The 21,559-nt window shown below is 40.5% G+C and overlaps 1 protein-coding gene across 3 annotated transcripts in view; it reads right to left on the bottom strand.

Moving 5' to 3' along the window:
• The window catches only part of Washc4 (WASH complex subunit 4), a 57,141-nt gene extending 35,584 nt beyond the window's left edge, over positions 1–21,557 (bottom strand). For 2 of the 3 annotated variants that reach the window (XM_005083783.4, XM_040755199.1), the window contains exons 1-14: positions 21,412–21,557; positions 18,662–18,801; positions 16,341–16,394; positions 16,188–16,253; positions 15,403–15,448; positions 14,597–14,664; positions 12,770–12,852; positions 11,001–11,043; positions 10,500–10,603; positions 9,451–9,571; positions 7,380–7,503; positions 7,157–7,284; positions 5,845–6,005; positions 191–317 (exon numbers count right to left, since the gene is read on the bottom strand). In XM_005083783.4, coding sequence (XP_005083840.1) covers positions 191–317; positions 5,845–6,005; positions 7,157–7,284; positions 7,380–7,503; positions 9,451–9,571; positions 10,500–10,603; positions 11,001–11,043; positions 12,770–12,852; positions 14,597–14,664; positions 15,403–15,448; positions 16,188–16,253; positions 16,341–16,394; positions 18,662–18,801; positions 21,412–21,472 — 1,326 coding nt within the window. In that variant the 5' untranslated portion in view covers positions 21,473–21,557. Of the gene's footprint in view, positions 1–190; positions 318–5,844; positions 6,006–7,156; positions 7,285–7,379; positions 7,504–9,450; positions 9,572–10,499; positions 10,616–11,000; positions 11,044–12,769; positions 12,853–14,596; positions 14,665–15,402; positions 15,449–16,187; positions 16,254–16,340; positions 16,395–18,661; positions 18,802–21,411 lie in introns of those variants that run through there. The other variant, XM_013123355.3, reaches the window with a different exon arrangement.
• Between the last annotated feature and the right edge of the window lie 2 nt (positions 21,558–21,559).

Here is a 21,559-nt window from a genome sequence, read left to right as displayed (position 1 = left end):
TTCGAGGCTAGCCTGATCTACAGTACGAGTTCCAGGACAGGCTCCAAAATAATACAGAGAAACCCTGTCTCAAAAAACCAAAAAAACAAAAAGCACCCCCCTTTCACATCTCTGTCCAAGTGTAGCTTCTGTATATTAAGTTCACAAAGAAACTGCACCCATAATATTCTAAGTAAGAAAACACAACTACCTGTATAAAAACATTACATCTATTGGTGAGGTCTTCAGCAAATTTATCCATCCTTTGCTCTTTAGACAACATAGACTCCATTTTCATCATCCATGAGCTCACAAAGACGTAGTAAGACTGCACATCTCTAGCAAGGGAAAACATTGAGGTTACTCAGAACACAAACAAAAACATTATTTCCATTTCTTCATACTGATAAAGGTAAAAGTGTTCCTTCCAGCAGTAACTGTACGTTTCTGACCTTCAAAAAAAAATCCTATATGCAGATTTAAGTTACTTAACCTATAAGTATTTACTGAGTGTTTATTTAAGCCAGGCATAATTCTAGTACTGAGAAGAAGACAGATGAAAACCCCTGGCTCCATGAAGTGAATATCCTAGAAAGGAGAGTTGTATAATAAATCAATAACTAGAGTCAAAGCAATTTAAAAATGTCTGGTGATACATGCTTTTGGGGGTGGGGGTGGGGGTGGGGGACACAGGGACTGGGGTAGTTCTATAATTTCAAATAGGATGATCACAGTAAGCTTGCAATGTGGGTGATTTTGAGCCATGATTTGAACCAAATTAATAAGATGGACAAACACGTAAGAGAAGAGGATTTAAGGAGTGTGAGTATCACATGCAAAGCCCTAAGACTTTGTGGGAAGTGCACCCAGCTTGTTTAGGAAATAACCAACACCCAGTATGGCTAGAGCACGAAGAGGAGGGCTAAGAGCAGAAAAGCAGATCAGCGGCAGAGGGAGTGTGGGAGAGTGGGGAAGGGACTGGGATGGCCCTGTGGCCACTGGAGATGAGTGGTCCTGGCTCTAGCCAGTTTTAAGAGAATCACTGTCACTCTGGCCATCGTGAGGATGACAGCTATGGAACAACTATAGTAATACAGGAGAAAGGACAATATCTTCAATGAGAGGAGGACAGTAGACGCAGGGGCTGGCGGGATGCTCAGCAGCTAAGAGGACTTTCTGCTCTTGCAAAGAACCTCAGTTCTCAGCACCCACATGGCAGCTGGAAACTACAGCTACAACTCCAGCTCCAAGGGATCAGATGCTCTCTTCTGGCCTCTGTGGGAACCTATACATATAAGGCACACACAGTCAGACACAGATAAATAATTTTTAATTTAAATTACTTTTTTAAAGTAGAAGTAGCCAGAATTTGAATTTAAAAGCTAATTTGAATGCTCATACTATGCCAATTACTGCTATAGGCTGGGCACAAATTAGCTCACTCAAACACCACATAAACCTTATGTAGTTATTAAACACTCAGGCACTCAGCAGAGGATCCCATGCCTGTCACTGGGGGCCGAAAGCATCCTTACTGTCAATCGATTCCCCTGTCCAGATAAAGCAGGGCCCTGCCATGTACCCAAGTTACAGGTGCCCCACTCCCCTGTCTCAGTCACATATTAACTAAGCTTCCTCACAACTCAATACCTCCTCTTTCTTTGGAAACCTTTAGAAGTAGATATCCTGCTTTGTTTCGTACACTGCAGGCCCCTGAAGTACTAGCTGCATGTGAATAATGCTCCTGCCTGAAGCAGGAGCCCCTACCTCTCTCTGCTCCTGCCCACCCTCTCCCTAAAACCCAACTGTAGGGACTATGCTCTCGATTTTACAGAAGTGGCACGAACACATCAGAGAACTCATACACAGTGGAGCCAAGAGTAAAACCCTAATCTGGAAGCTTTCCCATCACAAAGACTCAACAACAAATGCTGATCCTGCCTACTATTCAGGACAATCCCCAGCAGGGAACAAAGGCAGCAAGACAGGGCAGGAAGAGGAGAGGAAAGAGAAGGGAGGTAAAGAAACAGGAAAGGACAGGACTTACTGTGGAGTGTTTGACAGGCATGCGACATGTCATCCCCAGCACTCAGGAAACTGAGGCAGGGAAAAAAAACAATTCTGACCATGGTAATACATAATAAAAAGCGCTCAACCAGCCTTGGGTCACAGACACTAAGGATGAAGCAGAGGTTTCTGTCAGTCCCGCTGCAAGTCTTACTTACATGCCAGGTGGCAGCTCATCATTGTCTCTTAAGAATAAAAAAATTGAAACTGCTTCCAGTTTTAGCTTATTTTGTTGAAGGAGGAGGGCATGTGAGTAGTTTGGTTTGAGAAGGGTCTGGCTATGGAGCCCAGGGTGGCTTTGAACTTTTTATGTGGCCCACATTGGCTTCAAACTTGCAGTCCTGGAATTAAAGATAATATACCACCATACCTAGCTGCTTCAAATTTTGAAAATTAAATTGACAGGATATAAAAGTATCTTATCAATTCGTTAGGTCCATTTTCAAGTACAGATGGGGGAAATGTTAAGGAAAATGTAAAGATCAACTTGACAGTTTCACAAAGGCTCAGACCTCTAGCCCCCAAAGGCAGTTCTTTTCCTGTATCGAAATGGATCCATAGTAGTAAAAATGCAGCCATGCACCAATTCTGCAATGGGGTGTCTGGGGAACTGTCCCTTTCCACCTCCAGACAGTTGTCACCTTGCAGCTTTCTCTCAAGTGATAGGATCATCCCACCTCCGTGTTTCATGTCATTATGGTAAACTTCAGGTTTCTTTGGTACAACTGCAAGGAAACTAAAAAACTGCCATCCTTCCAGATCATGGGGATCTATACTGACTTTACAGGGATATGTTTGAAACAAAAACACTTAGGAGTAGCTGGAGTAGTGGTAAACTCCTTTAATCCTAGCACTAGGGAGACTGTTGGATCTCTGCTGTGGAATAAGTCTTCTGTACACTGTGTGATTATATGCCCTATGACTCGTTTAATAAACAAGCTGATGGGCCAATGGCTAAACAGGATACAGTTAGATGGGAAAGCCAAACTCAGAATGATGGGAGGAGGAAGGAAGGAGTGAGAGGAGTTGCCAGTCAGAGAACAAGTCAGACACACAAAATGGGATAGAGGTAAAAGTCATGAGCCTTGGGAAAGTATAAAGATTAATAGAAATGGGTTAAGTTGTTAAAGTTAGCTAGTAATAAGCTCACTATTGGCAAGCATTTATAATTTATATTAAGCCCCTATGTAAGATTTGAGAGAAGCTGCAGGACAGGGAATCTTCCGCCTACAGATCTCTATGAGTTCAAGGCCAGCCTGGTCTACCTGGTGAATTCCAGAACAGCCAGGGTTAGGTAGAGACACTATCTTGAAAACAAAAACAAATCAAATAAAAAAGTTTAGGGGTAAAATCTTGCCAGGTAAGGGGTATTAAAAAGGGAAATACCCCATCTCCGCCTACTAAATGTCCTTCCCACAGCCTGCTGGGCTCACAGCCATCCACACTGTACACTCTGTCACACAGCACAACACTGTGTGAGCTCACCATGTTCACTTCTCTAAGCCCAACTCACCTATGCACAAGAGTCAGGGGAACAGCTGAAAAAGCACATGACACTTCACACTACGTGGCTCTGCCATCTGCTGTTAAAACTACAACAAACTTAATATCTGTAACCTAGGTTTCTCATAAAATGGCACTACCAGGAGCATTTACTCTGCAGGGTTTTCTTATTATCTTTTATGGATGAGACAGGCGAAGCTTCTGAAAACCCCTGGCTTGCAGTAAACACACCATAAAGCTTAGTTGTGTTTATTATTTCTTACCTATGAAGATGGGACAGGGCTACATGACACAATGTTCTTACAGTCTTTTGCATAATGCCTGCTATGACAAGAAAAGGTTCACAATGCTGGCGACTATGATGGTTATTTTCTGTCATCTTCCCCTTCAAAGTCCCATTTAACCTTCTAGAGCCAGAGAGGTCAAATCCACTCCTTCCTGAAAGGAATGTCTCTTAACATTCGGACACACCACATTTTTTTCCTCAGATTTCTCTAAAGGTCGAAGACTCCTTATGGCTTTAGAAGACATGCTTCCCAGTCCTTCTAATATAATCATCCAGTTCTCAAGACACTAGTTTGTAGGCCCTCCTAAGTTCCATCTGTACCAACACAGATGACAGACCAAGACACGCACGCACGCACCCTCCCAACACCAGCTAACCAGCTATAATCTAAAAAGAAGTCAGTGAGTGACATTAGACCCAATGGCACATGCCTATAGTCCTAATGCTTGGGAGGCTGAAGCAAGAGGAGTATCTAATTTTACGGCCAGCCAAGGCTACAGAGAAAATACCAACCCAGACAGCAAGATACTGTCTTTAAGGGGAAAAGGAATTCAATGAAATTCTAGAAGTACCAACTCCCTTGGTGGAGATAAGTCTGTAACCTGGGCACTACTTGTTCATACAATCCAAGTGTTCACTAGCATTTTAAACAACTCTATCACTGTTAAAAAAAATGGTAAGCTTCTATGAATTAAAATATCAACAACTTTCTTTTTATAACATCCCACTATTAAAACCTGGTATCTGTCTTTCTGTTTAAATCCAGTCTTTAATCTACATGGAAACCTTGTCTCCTCAATTCTGTCTTAGGGCACGGCACTGCTGCTGCCTGCCCTGAGAAGACCTTTATAAATCAGTTCTCTTTGTCCACTGACTTATGGTTACCACAGAACACAAGACGGTGTGTCAGATGGTTTAAGGGCTCTCTGGAATGCTCAATATTAGTCTTCCTCTCCCTTGTGCAGCAGAGGACCAATTTTATCCAATCACCCATTTCTCTTTCTTTTTTGGGGGGGAGGGGGTGTTTCAAGACAGGTTTCTCTCTGTAGCCCTGGCTGTCCTAGAATTCACTCTGTAGACCAGGCTGCGCTCAGATTCACAGGGATCTACCTGCCTTTGCCTCTGAGTTCTGGGATTAAAGGCATGCGCCTCCACTGCCCCCACAGCAAACACCCATTTCTATTGCAGGTGATAAGATGCATGACCAACACGAGGCCAATGACAGAATCCTATAGCATTCTAATTAAATTATATCCAGGTTAACATGTTAGCAATGTACTCAGAACAGATAGTGAGGTAATTACCAAAGCTGAGTGATGGTTGACATCAGTGCTTTGTATAATTTTCTGTTTTATGCATTATTGAAAATGTACACAGTAAAAGATTGAAAATACACAAATATAAGGACTAGGGAAACAGCTTGGTGACAGCAGCACTTGCTGGACTGCACGAGGTCCTGGGTTCAATACCTAGTATCACTAAACAGGAAAGTAAAAAGATAAATCTCAAAAGAGAAAAAAAGTTGTCTTTCTAGAAGCAGGATCTATTTACAGGAAAGAACTGGGCTAGAGAAAATGACTTTTAAATTTTAGCTTTTGGGACTTTTGGTATCTGCATATATTAAACTTCCATAGAGCATAAATAAAAAAATAGTTCTATAGGCTGGAGAGATGGCTCAATAGGCCCTGCCAGCAAACATAACAATCTCAGCTTGATACGGGGACCCAATAGGTAAAGGCACTTGCCACGTAAGCCTGAGGGACCAGAGACTGCATTCAAGCACCCACCACCCACATGGTAGAAGACGAGACCCAACTCCTGCAAGCTGTCCTCTGTGTTTTACACATGCACACCTAGACACACTAATTAAATAATTTTTTTTAAAAAGACTCAATCTGGAGACTATACAAGGTGGTCTGTTCATATGCATACTTCATCTTGTGACTTAAGCACTTTCACCAGAAGATACTTAACCAATTCCCTTTACAGCTGCTTTATTTAAGACTTACTTGGTAAGTGACTGGGCTTTCTGCTGCAGGAAAGTATCCCTATGTATTTTAATGGCTTGAAAACTTTTTCTGTCTAGAAGTTTGGCAGCTGCTGGCAGTTTATGAATCAGAAAATTATCAGGAAACCAAATAATATTGGCAGTTAAAGTGATGGCTGGCACCTGAAATGGAGGTAAGAGGGAAATCATAGAATGCAGGCCCACCAATAATGTACTAGATAGTGCTACAATACACAGTGGGGCAGTTCAAGACAAAATAACCATCAACATCTCAACAGATTACAAGGCATGTATCTTCCCCCAAGTAGAAAGAGTGAAAGCATTCCCACAGCTGGTTGTGAGAATACTTTATCCTGATTAACACACACACACACAGATGTCACAATCATTAACAAGGCATATTAATTAAACAATAGAAGAAAAACAACCTTAAAGACAGCTAAGGCTTCATGGTCTGCTATTATTTGATAGTACTATACACAAACTAAGTTTCAACTCTGAAACCAAGTCATTGCATGGAAATAGCAAAGACAAAAATCAACAATTTAAATGTTTCTACTTTACTAGTAAAAATGACGGGCAAGAGGAGAAAGCAAAAGGAAGAGGGAGGCAAAGTAGTGTGAAGAGTCTAACAGGATGTTAATGTGACCAGGGTATGGGGCGCATTTCTATAATGCTAGCATTCAGGAGACTGAGGCCAGCCCGTGCTACATAGCAAGACCTTGTCTCAGAAATAAAACAAAAAGTTAATGCACACACACACAAGCTTAGAACATCCGCCACACATACATTCATATGAAATGCAGTTATTTTCATTTACCATATTGCTCATTTCAAGAATGTTTATGCTCTAAACAACAGTATCATTGCTTTTATTTTTGCATGTATCTATGGTGTGCACGTATGCCTTTCCATGTATGACGTGCATTGAAGCCCACGGTTGACACTAGGAGTCTCCCTCCATTGTTCTCCACTGTATTCATCCAGAGTTCTATGACACGCTAGTTAATATCACTAGCTCAGAAGATACCATCTCTGCCTTCCCAGTGTTGGACTGAAGACGGGCTGCCATGCCTACATGGTATCATGCTTACACAACATTTACATGAGTTCTGGGAACCTAAACTCCAATTCTCACAATGTATTGCAAGCAACAATTCATGATGCCACGGCCCCAGGTCTATTTTTTTTAGTTACATTTCATAAAAGTTAACTTGTTCTTTTTTTAATTAACTTTTTGTTAGCACTATTAGATATCTAGCTTTATCAAAATTGACATCACAAATTGAAAATAAAAAGTTTCAAGTTCTTACCTTCTTACAAATGTCCAATAAAGACTTATAAAACTTTTTATCAACAGTTCGAAAGATCTGAAAGTGCAGTACAAAGAGCCCACAAACTCCAACATACTTGTCTCTCTGGTCAATCTCAGAAGGTTCACCTTAGAAATAACAATATAAAACAGAACTAGAGTTGAACCCTGCTTTTAAGGAAATGCAAACTTGATAAACAACTCAAGCTTGAAATTTACATTACCAAGTTTGGCTTCCACATTTGCAAAAATTGAGCGAATACTATGTGCAAATTCTTCCGCAAAAGTACTATTTTTCGACACAGATATTCCTCCATTGAGAGAATCAAACTGCTGTTCAATACAGGCCTAGCAAGAAACATTTGAAGAGAAATTCAGACTCTCAAAAGAAACCACCAAACACCTAGGTAAGATGAACTGCTTTTGTACTCACTTTAACTACAAATATGGTTTCATGCTCTTTAATACAAAAATCCTTTGATGGGGTACATGTACGTACTGAGGGAAGGAGGGACATTACATAGCACTCAAACCCCAACTGAAGAGATTACAGTGAGGCTCAGAGATGAATGGAAGCAATCATTGCTGATGTATTAGAAATCTTTTTTTTTTGAAAGGGTCTATGTAGCCCTGGCTTTCCTAGAACCCATTATGTAGACCAGGCTGGCCTTGAACTCAAAAATCTGTCTACTTCGGCCTCCCAAATGCTGGGATTAACAGTGTGTTTCACCAAACCCAGCTACAAGCATTTTTTTGTTTTGTTTTGTTTTTGTTTTTGTTTTCCAAGATAGGGTTTCTCTGTATTTTGGAGACTGTCCTGGAACTAGCTCTTGTAGACCAGGCTGACCTGGAACTCACAGAGATCCGCCTGCCTCTGCTTCCCGAGTGCTGGGACTAAAGGTGTGAGCCACCACCACCCAGCAGCTACAAACATTTTTGAAATTTTGTATGTATGAGTGTTATGTCTGCATGTATGTTTCTGTACTACATGCATGAAGCGCCTATGGAGGCCAGAAGAAGGTGTCGGATACTCTGCAATTGGAGTCACCATATGGGCGCTAGGAATCAAAATAGTACACTAGGATATTAATCTATCTATCTATTTACTGCAGTTACTTTCTTACCATTTCTCTCCCCACCCCCTTTCGGGCAGGGTCTCACTCTGTAGCCCCAGCTGTCCTCAAGTTTATTTATGACACTCATGTTTGAATTTCCCAAGTGCTAGGAGATGATGGGCATGAGGCACAATGCCTACTCTATGTGTAGAAATGTTCCCAGGAAAAAGGAGAGCAAAAATAACTACGTTTTACATCTAAGAGATTAATAAACCCATTTTAAAAACCAAGAGCTGGGCCAATCTGCTAAAGCTGTGATAATGTAAAACTAGACACAACTGAAGCAGACAGAACAGAAAGCAGTATCATCTCTGGCAGGACACCACCATCAGTGTGCTAGGTCTTTCTGTGATGAAGACAAGATGCAGCCTCTGAGTTGTCGATACACGGAGGAACTAAGAAGTAGTATGTCTCTAACTGATTTTACTTCCTTACAGTTTAGAAGGTGCCCTATTTGTACACATTTCCTGAGTGCAGAGGAACTAACTGAGCTTTTGTGCTGGCTTGCTTTAGGTTTTGATTTGTTCCTTGTAGGTCTAGGGACTAAATGCAGTAGTACCCTGAGCTCGCCCTACCACTCAACTACATTCCCAGCATGTCATTATGTTTTAATCTTAAAAATCTAAATCCAAGATGGGTGGTGGTGGCGCACACCTTTAATCCCAGCACTCCAGAGGCAGAGGCAGGCAGATCCAAGTTCGAGGTCAGCCTGGTCTAAAAAGCTACACAGAGAAACCTTGTCTCGGAAAACAAAAATAAAAAAAGCCCTAAATCCATAAGCTAGTAACAAACATAATATTTAATGTAAATGATGATATCTTAGATTTTAAAATCCTTAGATTTTTGCCTTTATTTTCGAGATGGGGTCTAATTATGCATCTCAAGGTGACCTAGAATTCACTTTGTACCCCAGGCTGGCCTTGATGCGTTGGACAGCTTCCTGTATGCTGGGATTATGCCTAACCCAGTTTTATATTTTTGCATAGTTTAATTTAAAAAACCCTCATTATAAGTAACTTTTCATTTCATCTACTATTAGATACTGAGTTACACTTTACTAATATTTGTTATACTAATAACATATTTTTATAAGACAAAGCCCTTTCTAAAGAAAAGGAATTCAAACGTATTCTACAAAAGCATCACACTGTAATTCCGAGCTGCACCAACCTCCGCTTACCTGGAATATCATTCCATCAAGTAACTGCCCTTCCAGCTTCAACAAGAACTTTTCAAATGGCTTCAATTTTTCTTCCTGAATCCCAAATTTTGAAGGGTTGTGATGAACAGACTTCAGTAACCTTGTAGGAGATACAAAGAAAGATCTTTCATCTATCTAATAAATTCTTAAAAGCTAAAAATATTTCAAGAAATCAACTTTTATATTTACTATTCTTACTCAGCTCTCCACACTGTAAAACATGAATGAAGCAACACTGATAACATTTTTATGCTTTTTACCACCTTATATTCAGTTGCCTATTGCTCTGTATAAACCAAACATTTAGTGACTATCTGTATGTTGAATAAAAACTTAGAAAGAATGTTCCAGGGTATGTAACAGAAGGAAATGAAATCCAAGGCAAAGACTTTCACTTGAATAGAATCGAATGAAAACAAGCCCTACCCACTCCACAAGTCTTTAGGATGAGCACATGTACCACTCTCATAGAAACTCATCTCAATGCGGGGCTGGTAGTCTTCACAACAGGGCTGGAGAAATAGTTCAGTGATTCAGAATTGAGCTGCCCTTGCAGAAGAAACCCATGTCCGGTTCCCAGCACCCACATCATGTGGCTCACAACAGCCTATAACTCTGGCTTCCATGGAATCCAACTCCCTCTCCTGGCACACACATCCACGTCCCATGGACACAGGCAGACACAAACACATACACACAAATAAAAATAAATACTGGAAATGAATCCCTTTTCAGTACAGATGCCTAGATCTTGTTAAGAATCTGAATAATTAAGACAGGCAGTCACGCACGCCTTTAATCCCAGCACTTGGGAGGCAGAAGCAGGCAGATCTATGTGAGTTCGAGACCAGCCTGGTCTACAAGAGCTAGTTCCAGGACAGCCTCCAAAGCCACTGAGAAACTCTGTATCAAAAAACCAAAAAAAAAAAAAAAAAAAAAAAAAAAAAGAATAATTTGTATCTGTTTAGTTTTTACCAAAACTAACACATCAACTGTACAAACTATTAAAACTATTTTAGATGGCATACCTTTTGTACATAGTCCAGTGGTCTTTCAGCGTGACATGATTATCAATAATTTCATCCAAGGTCAGTAAAACTGTTAGCAGTTCTCCCAAGTGCTCATACATAGTCTGTCAAAAAACCTTTAATGATTATCATTTAGTCACTAGTTAGAAGTTTCATGTGAACTTTTAAAGTATAATACATTTGGGTTCATTATTAAATTAGTGAAAGGAGGCAGCTATTGCTTTATTAACTACAGATCTGAGCCTCAAATGGTAGGTACTAGCCTAAACAGAGTTTATTTTACCTAATATTTCTTCCTTAATTGTGACACTGCAGATTTGTTCAATGACAACAGAAAATCTGCAGTGGAACACTACCTGGAAAAACTACAAGTTCCAGTTCATAGTAAAGATGTCTCATCAACTACACAGACAGGAACACAAATACAGGAATGGGGATGCTAGCATTAATACACTTCCTATTTTACAAATTACAAAATAAAATAGAAAAATTAACTTTTACCTGAAAATGAACTCCAGTTGTCTCTATAATTTTGGGTCCTATCCTGTAATAAAATAATACCCAAGTTACCAGGACCAAAAAAAAAAAAAAAAAAAAAAAAACCTTTTATGTTCACAGTTTGTTTTAAATTCAAGAAATCAATACAGGAGCAAAAACTCTTTGAATTGTAATATGTATTTATCTTAAGGTAGTAGGCGCATGCCAATTCCATGTCTCGGCTACCTGTGCTGTGCTCCACTGACAACTGTCCAGTGAATAACCCGAGTTTTTAACTAAAGGATGTGCCTTGGCATAAAAATACAGGAAACAAACTTGATGAATCATCAGAATTTCTCAGTGACTAACTATAATCCTTTTACTCTTATCAAAACTGGAGCTTGGAAAAAGGTCCTTAAGAGCAAGTCAAACTCATTAAGTTCTCACCCTGCTGAGAAACAGTGCACCACACTTACAGGGTTATACCACACTTACTTCCTACTCAACCTATTCAATAAACGTAGTACGTATGCATCAAACCACCCAGAATGCATTTAAAATAAAAAACCCTTTAACTATTATCTTCCTACAGCAGGACTGAGGAAGCGATTCAACCCCAGGTACTGCAGTGAGTGTGGGGTGTGGGGCTACCACTCATCTGTGGGGAGTATGAGGCTACCAGTCATTTGTAGTAAGTGTGAGGGTGTGATTGCAGGGGCAGGGGGAGGCTAGCACACATCTGCAAGGAGTGTGGGGGTGTGGCTAGCACACATCTGCATGGAGTGTGGGGGTGTGGGGTGGGGCTAGCACACATCTGCAAGAAGTGTGGGGGTGGGGCTCATTTGATCCTTACACAATGACCACTTTGGTGAAGAGCTAGAAAAAACACCAAACTGATGGGAAGTCCATGAGAGTGAGGTGATAAATGAGCTCTGCCCACTTATAGAGACTACGACACAACACGGTGCAGCAGAGCAACACATGGACTGGTGACCACTAAGAACAGTATCAAAGCTGCTGTGAGATCTTGGTAACGCTACCTCTGCATCTTGGCTCTCACTAAAGTGTGAGGCATATCCCCCAACAGTGGTACACTAGATGTAGAAAGATTAACATAAAGAACGGATCAAATGTTAGATATAATCTATGGTGATAAGAACAGCAAAGGTACTATGAAAACTTAATCAGTTTTCTTGATTTAGGGTAGATCTACACCTGGAAGATCATTAGAATTTTAAGTTCTTTTTCAGTATAAACACTGGTCCATCTTCAAGACTGCATGGTTTAAGAAAAATCTCATGACCACTAAATGTAGACAGGAAAAAAAGAAACCCTCTGAGTGTGAACTAAATCTGTATCAGTTTTTTTCTATCTTGAAATGTCTTTAAAATTTTTTGGCCAACATTCTTCGGCAGACAGAAACCATGTTCATGAACTTAGTAAGAACTGCATCTCATTAGCATCCCATTAGCATATACACTCACATTTAAGGATCTCCAGCAGGACCTAAACATCCCAAGCATACATACTGAGTAAATAAATGAATAAAAGCTATTTCAAGCCAGGCTGCGGTGGTGCTCGCCTTTAACCCAAGCACTCAAGAAACAGAGTCAGGTAGGATCTCTGTGAGTTCAAGGCCAGCCGAATCTATAGAACAAGCCCCAGGATAGGCTCCAAAGCTATAGAGAAATCTTATCTCAAAACAACCAAGGGGGGGTATTTCAAATAATTACTTTTCCAAAAACTATTTCCTATTATTTTCTAAAAGTCAAAACAATTCTAAAGTGCATTACTTGTTGCTGATATACAGGGCAGCCAGCTGGTGAATTACATTCATCACCACCTCATAGCATCTCGTGACAAAACAGGACAGCTCCTGGAATGACAAGGGGTACACATTACAGAGCTGCTCTTTACAGGGTGTTTGGGCACCCTGGGTCATTCCTACCTCTGCTAACCCTGCATTTCACTATCTCAGTCTAGTCTACTGTTTCAGTAACTCAGGCGGCTCCTAAATGGCAGGGACAACTCACCCCTTCCCTGTAAATGAATGAAAATGGCTTCCAGTTTAGAAGTGTAACAAGGACATAAAGCAATCTCCACTAGTCACTAAATCACTTCATTTGTTATCTTTAATCACATATATGTATATTGGAATATACTAAGTGCAATATCACTTAACCCAAGATTTTTGTCAATAATCATGAATTCAGATCTACTGTGCACAGACCTGAAAATTTCTTTACAGGAGTTCTCAACTTTTAACCTTATAGAACCAATTTCCATCTAAAATACTTAAAAACTTATTAAATCTTCATCTATTCTACATTGTAAGCCCTAAACAAGAGTTTTCATTGCTTTTCTGTGCTGTTCTCCACCAGTACCAAGAGCAGTTTCACACACATGTGCACAGTAAGCACACATACATATACACAGCTACATACAGGCACGTGTGTGTGTGTGCGCGCGCGCACGCGTGCACACATGTATCATTGTGCATACAACTCACTAAATACATTAGATGAACTTTGGACAGTGAACTTTTTATAGTTATTAGTGAGTCCCAAACACAATTTTGAAAGTAAAAATAATGTGCAATTTTTTTTACACAAGCTTTTGATACATAGGCCAGACTAGTCTTCAACTCACGATCCTAACTCAGCCTTCTCAGTGCATGGAGTACTAGGATCTACATACTAAATAACATTTTAATTTCAAACAATTCATCTTACATTTGTTATTAAACTTCTGAAAGTTAATTGATAGCAGGAAATAAAAAACTCAAAGCACAGCAAAAAGAAAGAAAAAGTGCAGATATAGAAAGATTCTGTAAGACAGAAATAGAATGAATCAATTAAAAGATTGTCAAATATTAAGAAATGCAAAATCCAGATACACCCATTTGCTGCTTTCCCTCAGACACTTGGAAAGCATCCGCTGTTTTACAGACACTGGAGTGCTCTTGGACAGCCAATGTAGGCAGAGTGCAACTAAACAAAGCTCCTGTGTGAGCAAGCCTGTACTCATTCTCCTGCTCCGCGTGCGTGCATGCAGGTATGCACATGGAGGCCAGAGACATCGGATGCCCAGAGATGAAGTTACATGTATTTGTGAAACCAAATATCAGTATAAGGACCTGATACAAGTATTTTAGCCATCTCTCCAGTTCCCCCCAAAAAGTTTAAAAAAGGAAAGGTAAGTTGTCCATAAGCAAAATTATACAAAGACAATCTATTAAAACAATTTTAAACATCTCTTGATACTTTATTCCCCTAAAATCCCTTAGAAACTATTCGGGAGTTCTGATCTCCTACACTGTAACCCCATGCTAAGTAACTGTTTCACTCTCTGAGTACACAAGTCCTCAGCATTGAACAGTTCAGAACTTTTCAATCACATGGAATTTTTATGCAAAATTACAAAGAGAAGACTCAGCCAGGCATAGTGATGCACACCTTTAATCTCAGAATGTGAAGAGGCTAAGGAAGGTAAATCTCTTATAAGTTTGAGGCCAGCCTGGTCTACATAGGGAGATCCACAACAGCCAAGACAACCAAGTAAGACCGTGTCTCAAATAAATGAATAAATGCTCAACAGGCAGCTTTAAAAAAAGTAGTTACCTGTAAGAAGGAAACAAATCTCCCCATCTGGATCTGGCAGTCGCCTTCCACCATACTGGAATCTGTAGCTTTAAAAAGCATCATCTTTTTATTTCAAGCTTTTATTTCAATTCAGCAACAAAGACAGACAGTTCTTTCTCTACGGCACAGTACCCAAAACACTGGACTTTACACTCAAGGGAAAAATGACACAGTCACAAACTATGCACACCTTCAAACAGCCACACCTCACTGCCAAGTGAACCCCAAAACTGGTCCAGTCACAGGACGTTCAATACCAAATACCGGTCCTGGAGAATTTGCTGCCACTATCCATTTTTCACTTGTTTAAGCAAACCAGTGGACCACCACCAACAACAACAACAACAAAAAAAAAACGGAGTGTCAGGTCTGGAGAGACGGCTCAGCAGTTAAGAGCACTGGCTGCTCTTCCAGAGGACCAGAACTTTGGTTCCCAGCAGCCATCTCCCCCACACACAAAATATTTAAGATTTTTTGAATGCAGGGAATGGAGAGATGGCTCAGAGGTTAAGAATACTGTCTGATCTTCCAGAGGTCCCGAGTTCAATTCCTAGCACCCACATGGTGGCTCATCTGTAATGAGATCTGATGCCCTCTTCTGGCCTGCAGGGATACAAACAGGCAGAACACTGTATATAATAAATAAATAAATCTTTTAAAAAATGTTTTGAATGCTTGTTTTTCTGTAAATTCTATAATCATGCTAGTTAAAGAATGGTGTTAGCATTTTGCAGACTTCAGTTTCATAAAAGGTAGCAACATGCAGTTCTAAAATTTTAACTTACCTCCTTCACCATAAAACAAAAGACCATTGTAAAACTTAGTTTCAGCCTGTTTCAAAGAAAATTAAAACAATTTAAAAGGTTGTTTTCAGATCCTGTGCTCTCTCTCTAAGTTCTCTAGTAACACGATGTATCTCTTACATGTACCCTCAAACCTGCTTTCCATGACGGTAAGCACTGACGACTAAAGCTAAGCCTGACCCTTTCAGCCTTTATGGCACCTGCCACCCTCACTATCACATCTCCCCACTAGCTCGGTCAGCAGTCAGATGCACAAAGCAGGGGGAGGAAGTGAGGAAGTTCACTGATGTCTTCCTAAATTCAGTGACTCCAAATCCATTTAAAAAAAGTTTAAACGTAAGAAACTTTAAGTGGTGGGCACAACTTTACTCCCAGTACTCAGGAGGCAGAGGCAGGAGGATCTCTCTTAGTTGGAGGCCAGCCTGATGTAAAGAGCGAGTGCCAGGACAGCCAGGGCAGCTGAACAGAGCAACCCTGTCTCGGGCAGGTACTTCTGGATAGCAGCCCACACCAGGCATGCTGCTAGTCTGGATTCAAACTCTTGCTATCAGTGATATTGCTGTATGCTCCAATTTCTTCACCTGCTCCTGACTGCCGCCCTCATCCTAAGCGTTACGAGGTAAGTACTCAGGGAATGCCGGGATTATTCTAAGTAGTCCTTACTGTCAGGGCTGCAATTATTTTAAATGTGTCAGTATTTACAGCACACTGCACAAATATAAGCCTAAATTTGCTTTGAAATGACCTTAAAGAATATAAACAATTACCTCATATTTTAATTTCTTGATCTCACAACAAAGTGCAGCATAAACAGTGATGACTTTGTTTAAGACCTGGTTTCATAAATAAAAACAGAAAGAAGTAAATTGTAACCAATGAGAGCATCTTTTTTAAAGCACTTTAGGTTTAGGATAACATACCTTATTTTCAGTCTTTATCAGTTCCAAAAGGGAGGACTGCTCAAACGGCAGAAGCTACCGAAACAAAGGGAAAGAGCATCTCTTAATATGGGTGTGGGGGAGGGGGGGTTGGGGGGAGAATCACTGAGAATTTAAATACACAAAATGAGATTAAATGGATCACAAACTTGCGTTAGACACTATATTCAGCATTAGTATCAACTCAACTATTACATTTAAGATCATCTCAACAAAGAAAGCAAAGTACAATACAGCAGAGGACAAACAGCTTCCACACAACACAATGTACTCTGATGGTCCCAGCTGTGCTCCAGGACAGACGGTGGCTGACAGGGGATGAAATGAGAAACGACCTAAGAGTGGAAACTGTTGTTCAAGCACACACTTAATAAGATGCTGGAACTTTTTAAAACAGCCAAACTTAAGTTGTTACAAAACAGAACCCTGAGGAAAAGAAGAAAACCAAATACAGTGTGGGTACTTTTGCTATCTAATAGAGCTTCATTTCCACCTGGCTCATAAAGCTTTTCTGATTATCATCTAAAATGAACTGACCATTAAGTTAAAAAAAAAACTGAACCTCTCTTTAAGTTACATCCTAAACAATAAAGTGTATGTGTAAATTAAAAATAACTTCTCTCATTTAGTTTCTAATTTCTATTTATAGAGATCTTGTTGGAATCTATGACTCTTGAAGAGTAGGAATATAAAACAGTGTCCCAATAAAGGGACTAAAGAAAGGTCCCAAGGTAAGTGGGGAGGGAGGGGCAGGGCTGTGTAAGAGGGTAAAATATAAAGAGATGTGAAAGTTTCTATTGATGGGAAAGCTGAGACAATCTCATTTTTTCACAAAACCATGAGGTATCATTTCACACCCACTAGGATAGCTGTGATTTTAAGAGACAGATAATAACAAACTTTGGCAATGATGTATCGAAACTCAAACCCACATATTACTGATAGGGATGTAAAATAGGGTGGCCCATCAGGAAAAAGGTGAGAAAGGAATCAGCAAAAAAGCTCAACAGATAAAGGAACTTGCTACTAAGTGATCTGAGTTCAATGACCAGAACCGTATGGAAGAAAAGAACCAACTTCTACAAGTTGTACTCTCTCCACACACACGACAGTACAGCTCATGCACACAAACACACACAAATATGTGTGAAATAAAATCCATAGAAGGTTAAACATAGTTACCACACAACTCAGTGATTCTTCTAGAACGTAGTGCTCGACATGAAAGTGCACTCACATAAAAACTTAAGATCATAAGTGTCGTTACTTCCAATGACAAAAAGTGGAAAGCCTACATGTCTATCCACTAAAGAATGGACACCTATGTGGCATTAGGGTTCCATACAACAGAACACTCCATCAATTTAAAAAATATGTATGTATTAACATTGGCTATATCACGGATGAGCTTTTAAACATGGTTAAGTAGAATTCGAGGCACAAATGCTTACATACTGCATGATCTCATTCGTATGAAACATCTAGTGAAGACGAATCCAGAAGCATGCAGTGAACTGCCTGGTGGCCTGAACTAGTGGATGCTTGGGAGGATTTCCTTTCAGGTGATGAAATGTTCTAAAAGGGATGATGGCAATGGACAATGAAATATACAAATAATACTTTAAAACCACTAAATTGTTGGGAGCCCATTCCCCCATGGAGGGATACTCTCTCATCCTAAATACATGGGGAAGAGCCTAGGCCCTGCCCTAAAAGATGTGGCAGACTTTGATGACTCCCCATGGAAGGCCTCACTCTCCCTGGGGAGTAGATAGGGGTGGTTGGTGGGGGGCATGAGAGGATGAGAGGGAGAGGGACCTGGGATTGATATGTAAAATAAGATTATTTCTAATTTAATTAAAAAAAACACTAAATTTTACAATTTAAATGGGTAAACTACAGCCAAGCACTATGTCTCACGCCTGTAATTCTAGCACTCAAGAAGTTGAAGGAAGAGGCCAGCTGGGCCACACAGTGAGTCCCTGGCCAGCCAGGGCTATCTAGTGAAATCATCTCCCAAAATACACATAAAAAAGATGAACTGTATTGTCTATGAGTTACATCTCAAAAAAGAAAAACTAACATACGACTCAGGACGGTGGTTGGCACAGGAGTGCTCAGTATATGTTATCAACGCCTTAGAGGTGACAGGCTCTAAGTAGAATATGCTAAGAGTATCTTATTTACATACATCAAAAAGCATTCCCAGGTTGGAGACAGTTCAGCAATTAAAAGCACTGGTTGCTCTTCCCAAGGACACTGTTTTTTGTTTGTTTGGTTTTTTAAATGAAATGAGTTCAGACCTTTAATGCTATGGGATCAAGATTGAAATCCCAAACATCTCCAATCAAGTCATCCAGTGCGTCCTCAATTCTTCTCAACTGAGATGTATACTCCTCAAGGAATTTCCCGTAATTCTTAAGCTGGACTTCAGCATGGATTTCTGAATTAAAACAGAATTTTACAATTACAAATAGTGAATGGCAGAACACTAACTTTAAGTAACCTCAAAAACTGCAGCAAAATACTGTTAATTACTATTTTGGAGTGCCTCACTTCTTAGAAATAAAGTTCCAAAGTTAAAGAGTCATTCAGCTTTGAATTTTCTCCAAATATGTGAAAGTACTTGGAAACCTTAGGACTTCTAACCAGCCTGAGCCTCAGACAACTCAGGTCTACAAGCTTTACTATACTTTTTAGTCACACGACTTTGTTGCAAAGGGTACCAACCACCTGATATGAAGCCAAGCTCCTATTGTTACAGAATAAGTTTTAAAAGGTTGATTAATTCTATACATAGTGAAATGTTTAAAGAATACATCCAAATCTTTTTTACATGGAAGTTTAGACCTGCTATATTATATTATTATTTCTATAATTCCCAGCTTACCAAAATGCTTTACTTGTTCAATTATTTAGCTATTATAATTGAGATGCAAAAGCCAAATAAAACATACTGGCTGAGGCAAAGGCTGGAGAGATGGCTTATTAAGAACATTGGCTCTTGTAAGACTGAGGTCCATTTCCCAGCTCCCATGTGGCAGCTCTGTAACTCTAGATACAATATCTACTGTGGCCTCTGCAGGTACTGCACATACATGGAAAATAACAAAACAATGTAAAAAAAATTAGAAGAAGACAGCTGGGATTTATAGAATAGTTAGTAGATGGCTTTAGGTTTATAGCAACTGGAATAAGTTGGATTTTTCAGAAGCCCATTCACCAAAATTAATAAACATTCCATCTTATACCTTCTTATGCCTAACAATTCATTACTTATTCCAAAAAATTCAACTCCAATTCAGTTTCTTTTACTGATATATATATAACTTTATTCAGTCTTTGTCTTCTAAAATAAAGTATGTTCTGACTCACATTGTATGAAAAATACAGACACCTGTCCTTTATTTTGTAATTGAGGCTTCAAGTCATGGGAATCAATTCAGTTCACTAAGACTTCTATCTCATTATAGCACTCATTTAGTTAATTTTGGAAAACAATTAGTCTAGATATGACTCACAGTCCAAAAACTAATGAGAACCAGGCACAGAGAAATCTCTTACCTACAGCTAACAATCCCGTTAATGTATTACTCTATTACACAGGAAATGACCAAAGTATCATTTGACCAGCAGATGGGTTCTTAAAGACTGATCTGGAAAAACATGCTCATAGATAACCTGGTTAGACCAAGGTAAAAAACAACGGAAAACCTGCAGAAAACTCGGGTTCCTTGCTGGTAAGATAGCGAATAGCTGTGAACTCGCAACAGTTAAAGTGTGGAGCACACTTCCCTCCCAACAAACCACATTTCTTCATTTATTTGTCTTACTACTTTTTACATTGGGATACAAAGTTATAGGTCTCATCATGGCATTTGCACACATATGTGTGCTTACACTGTGTCCTCATCCATGCTTTCCCCTCCTTTCCCCAGTCCTGTTTTCGCCAACCTTCTAGAGGCTAAGAAAAAGAGGGCCCACGTATTATTATGATTAACTGGTCATTCATTCTACTTCAAGCCCAATATACCCTCACCACAACTCTGGTCAGATGCAAAAAACAAGAGAATACTTGACAAGATGCATTTTGCTTCCTTCCATCCAGATCTTTCTTTATGCTGCCCAGGACCTAGTACCTTAAATGATGTTTGGGGAAAAACTGCACAGCGTCCTGACATAGCTCGACTGGGTGTAGAGGCAAATAAAACCCAAGTACATATACACCTGTACATGCTATGCTCTCTAAATAATTCACAGATCAGCTGTAATTTTTTCTAATGGCATTCCTACTTTGGGGAAAGACATGCATTTTAAAAAATTCTCAAACAACTTGCCTCAATTTCTCTTCTACCACACAAAAATAAGATCAACCTCAAGAGTTTCTCTAGCATCACTAGGTTGGCTCGTACATCTTGCTGAAACAAACTGTAAGGCTTCTGGGTTGGACTCTCTGATTTTAAAATTAAAATCGGACGACTCGATTTTCTGAAGCAACTGCGAAGCAGATATGATAAGAAAATAGTAAAACAAAGTAAAAATTAAAATACCTTTCAGCTGCAATGGCAATTACAGGTTTTTGAAAACCACCTAAAATCAATAAAAGGCCTAGAAGAGACAAGATGATCGTCCCATGTTGACTGATGTTTTCGTTTTTTAGTGTCAGGAAGGGCTGTTTTTCGCTAACATTCTATGGTTCTAAGAATGCGCACTTCAAAAGTTGGTTTGAGAAGCAAAGAAAAACAGGAAGCCGAAACGGGAACCCAGACTCTTCTGGAACAGAGCATCTGGCGCAAGCCTTGGGATGGGATGGGCAACCCGGGAGGATGTCCTCTGGCGGCGGGCCCCAGGGAGCGGGCGCCGCTGGCCGGTCACCCGCTACCAGGAGGGACACCCGGCACGAGCGCGGGGGGCCGCGACCCGGCAGTCACGCCACGCCGCGCCCGTCCCACCCCGCGGGAGGGTCCCAAGCAGGCGGCTGCGCAGCGCCGCACCGCGCCGTCCTCCCTCGGCCGAGCCACCCGGCTCGCCGCGCCCGACGCCGGGGGCTTACTCTGAGAGCCGTCGTCCACGCGGTCGAACTCCCAGTCCGGCGATAGAGTGTCCACAGCCATCGCCGCGGCGCCTCCCACAGACACAGCACCGAGCAGCCACCGCCGCGACGCGGGCCTCACCCCAGCCGCTGTCACCGCACGTGACTT

This window comes from Mesocricetus auratus, unplaced genomic scaffold (assembly GCF_017639785.1).
Source record: "Mesocricetus auratus isolate SY011 unplaced genomic scaffold, BCM_Maur_2.0 Super-Scaffold_100011, whole genome shotgun sequence".
NCBI lineage: Eukaryota > Metazoa > Chordata > Mammalia > Rodentia > Cricetidae > Mesocricetus > Mesocricetus auratus.
This window is presented reverse-complemented; position numbering and strand designations above follow the sequence as displayed.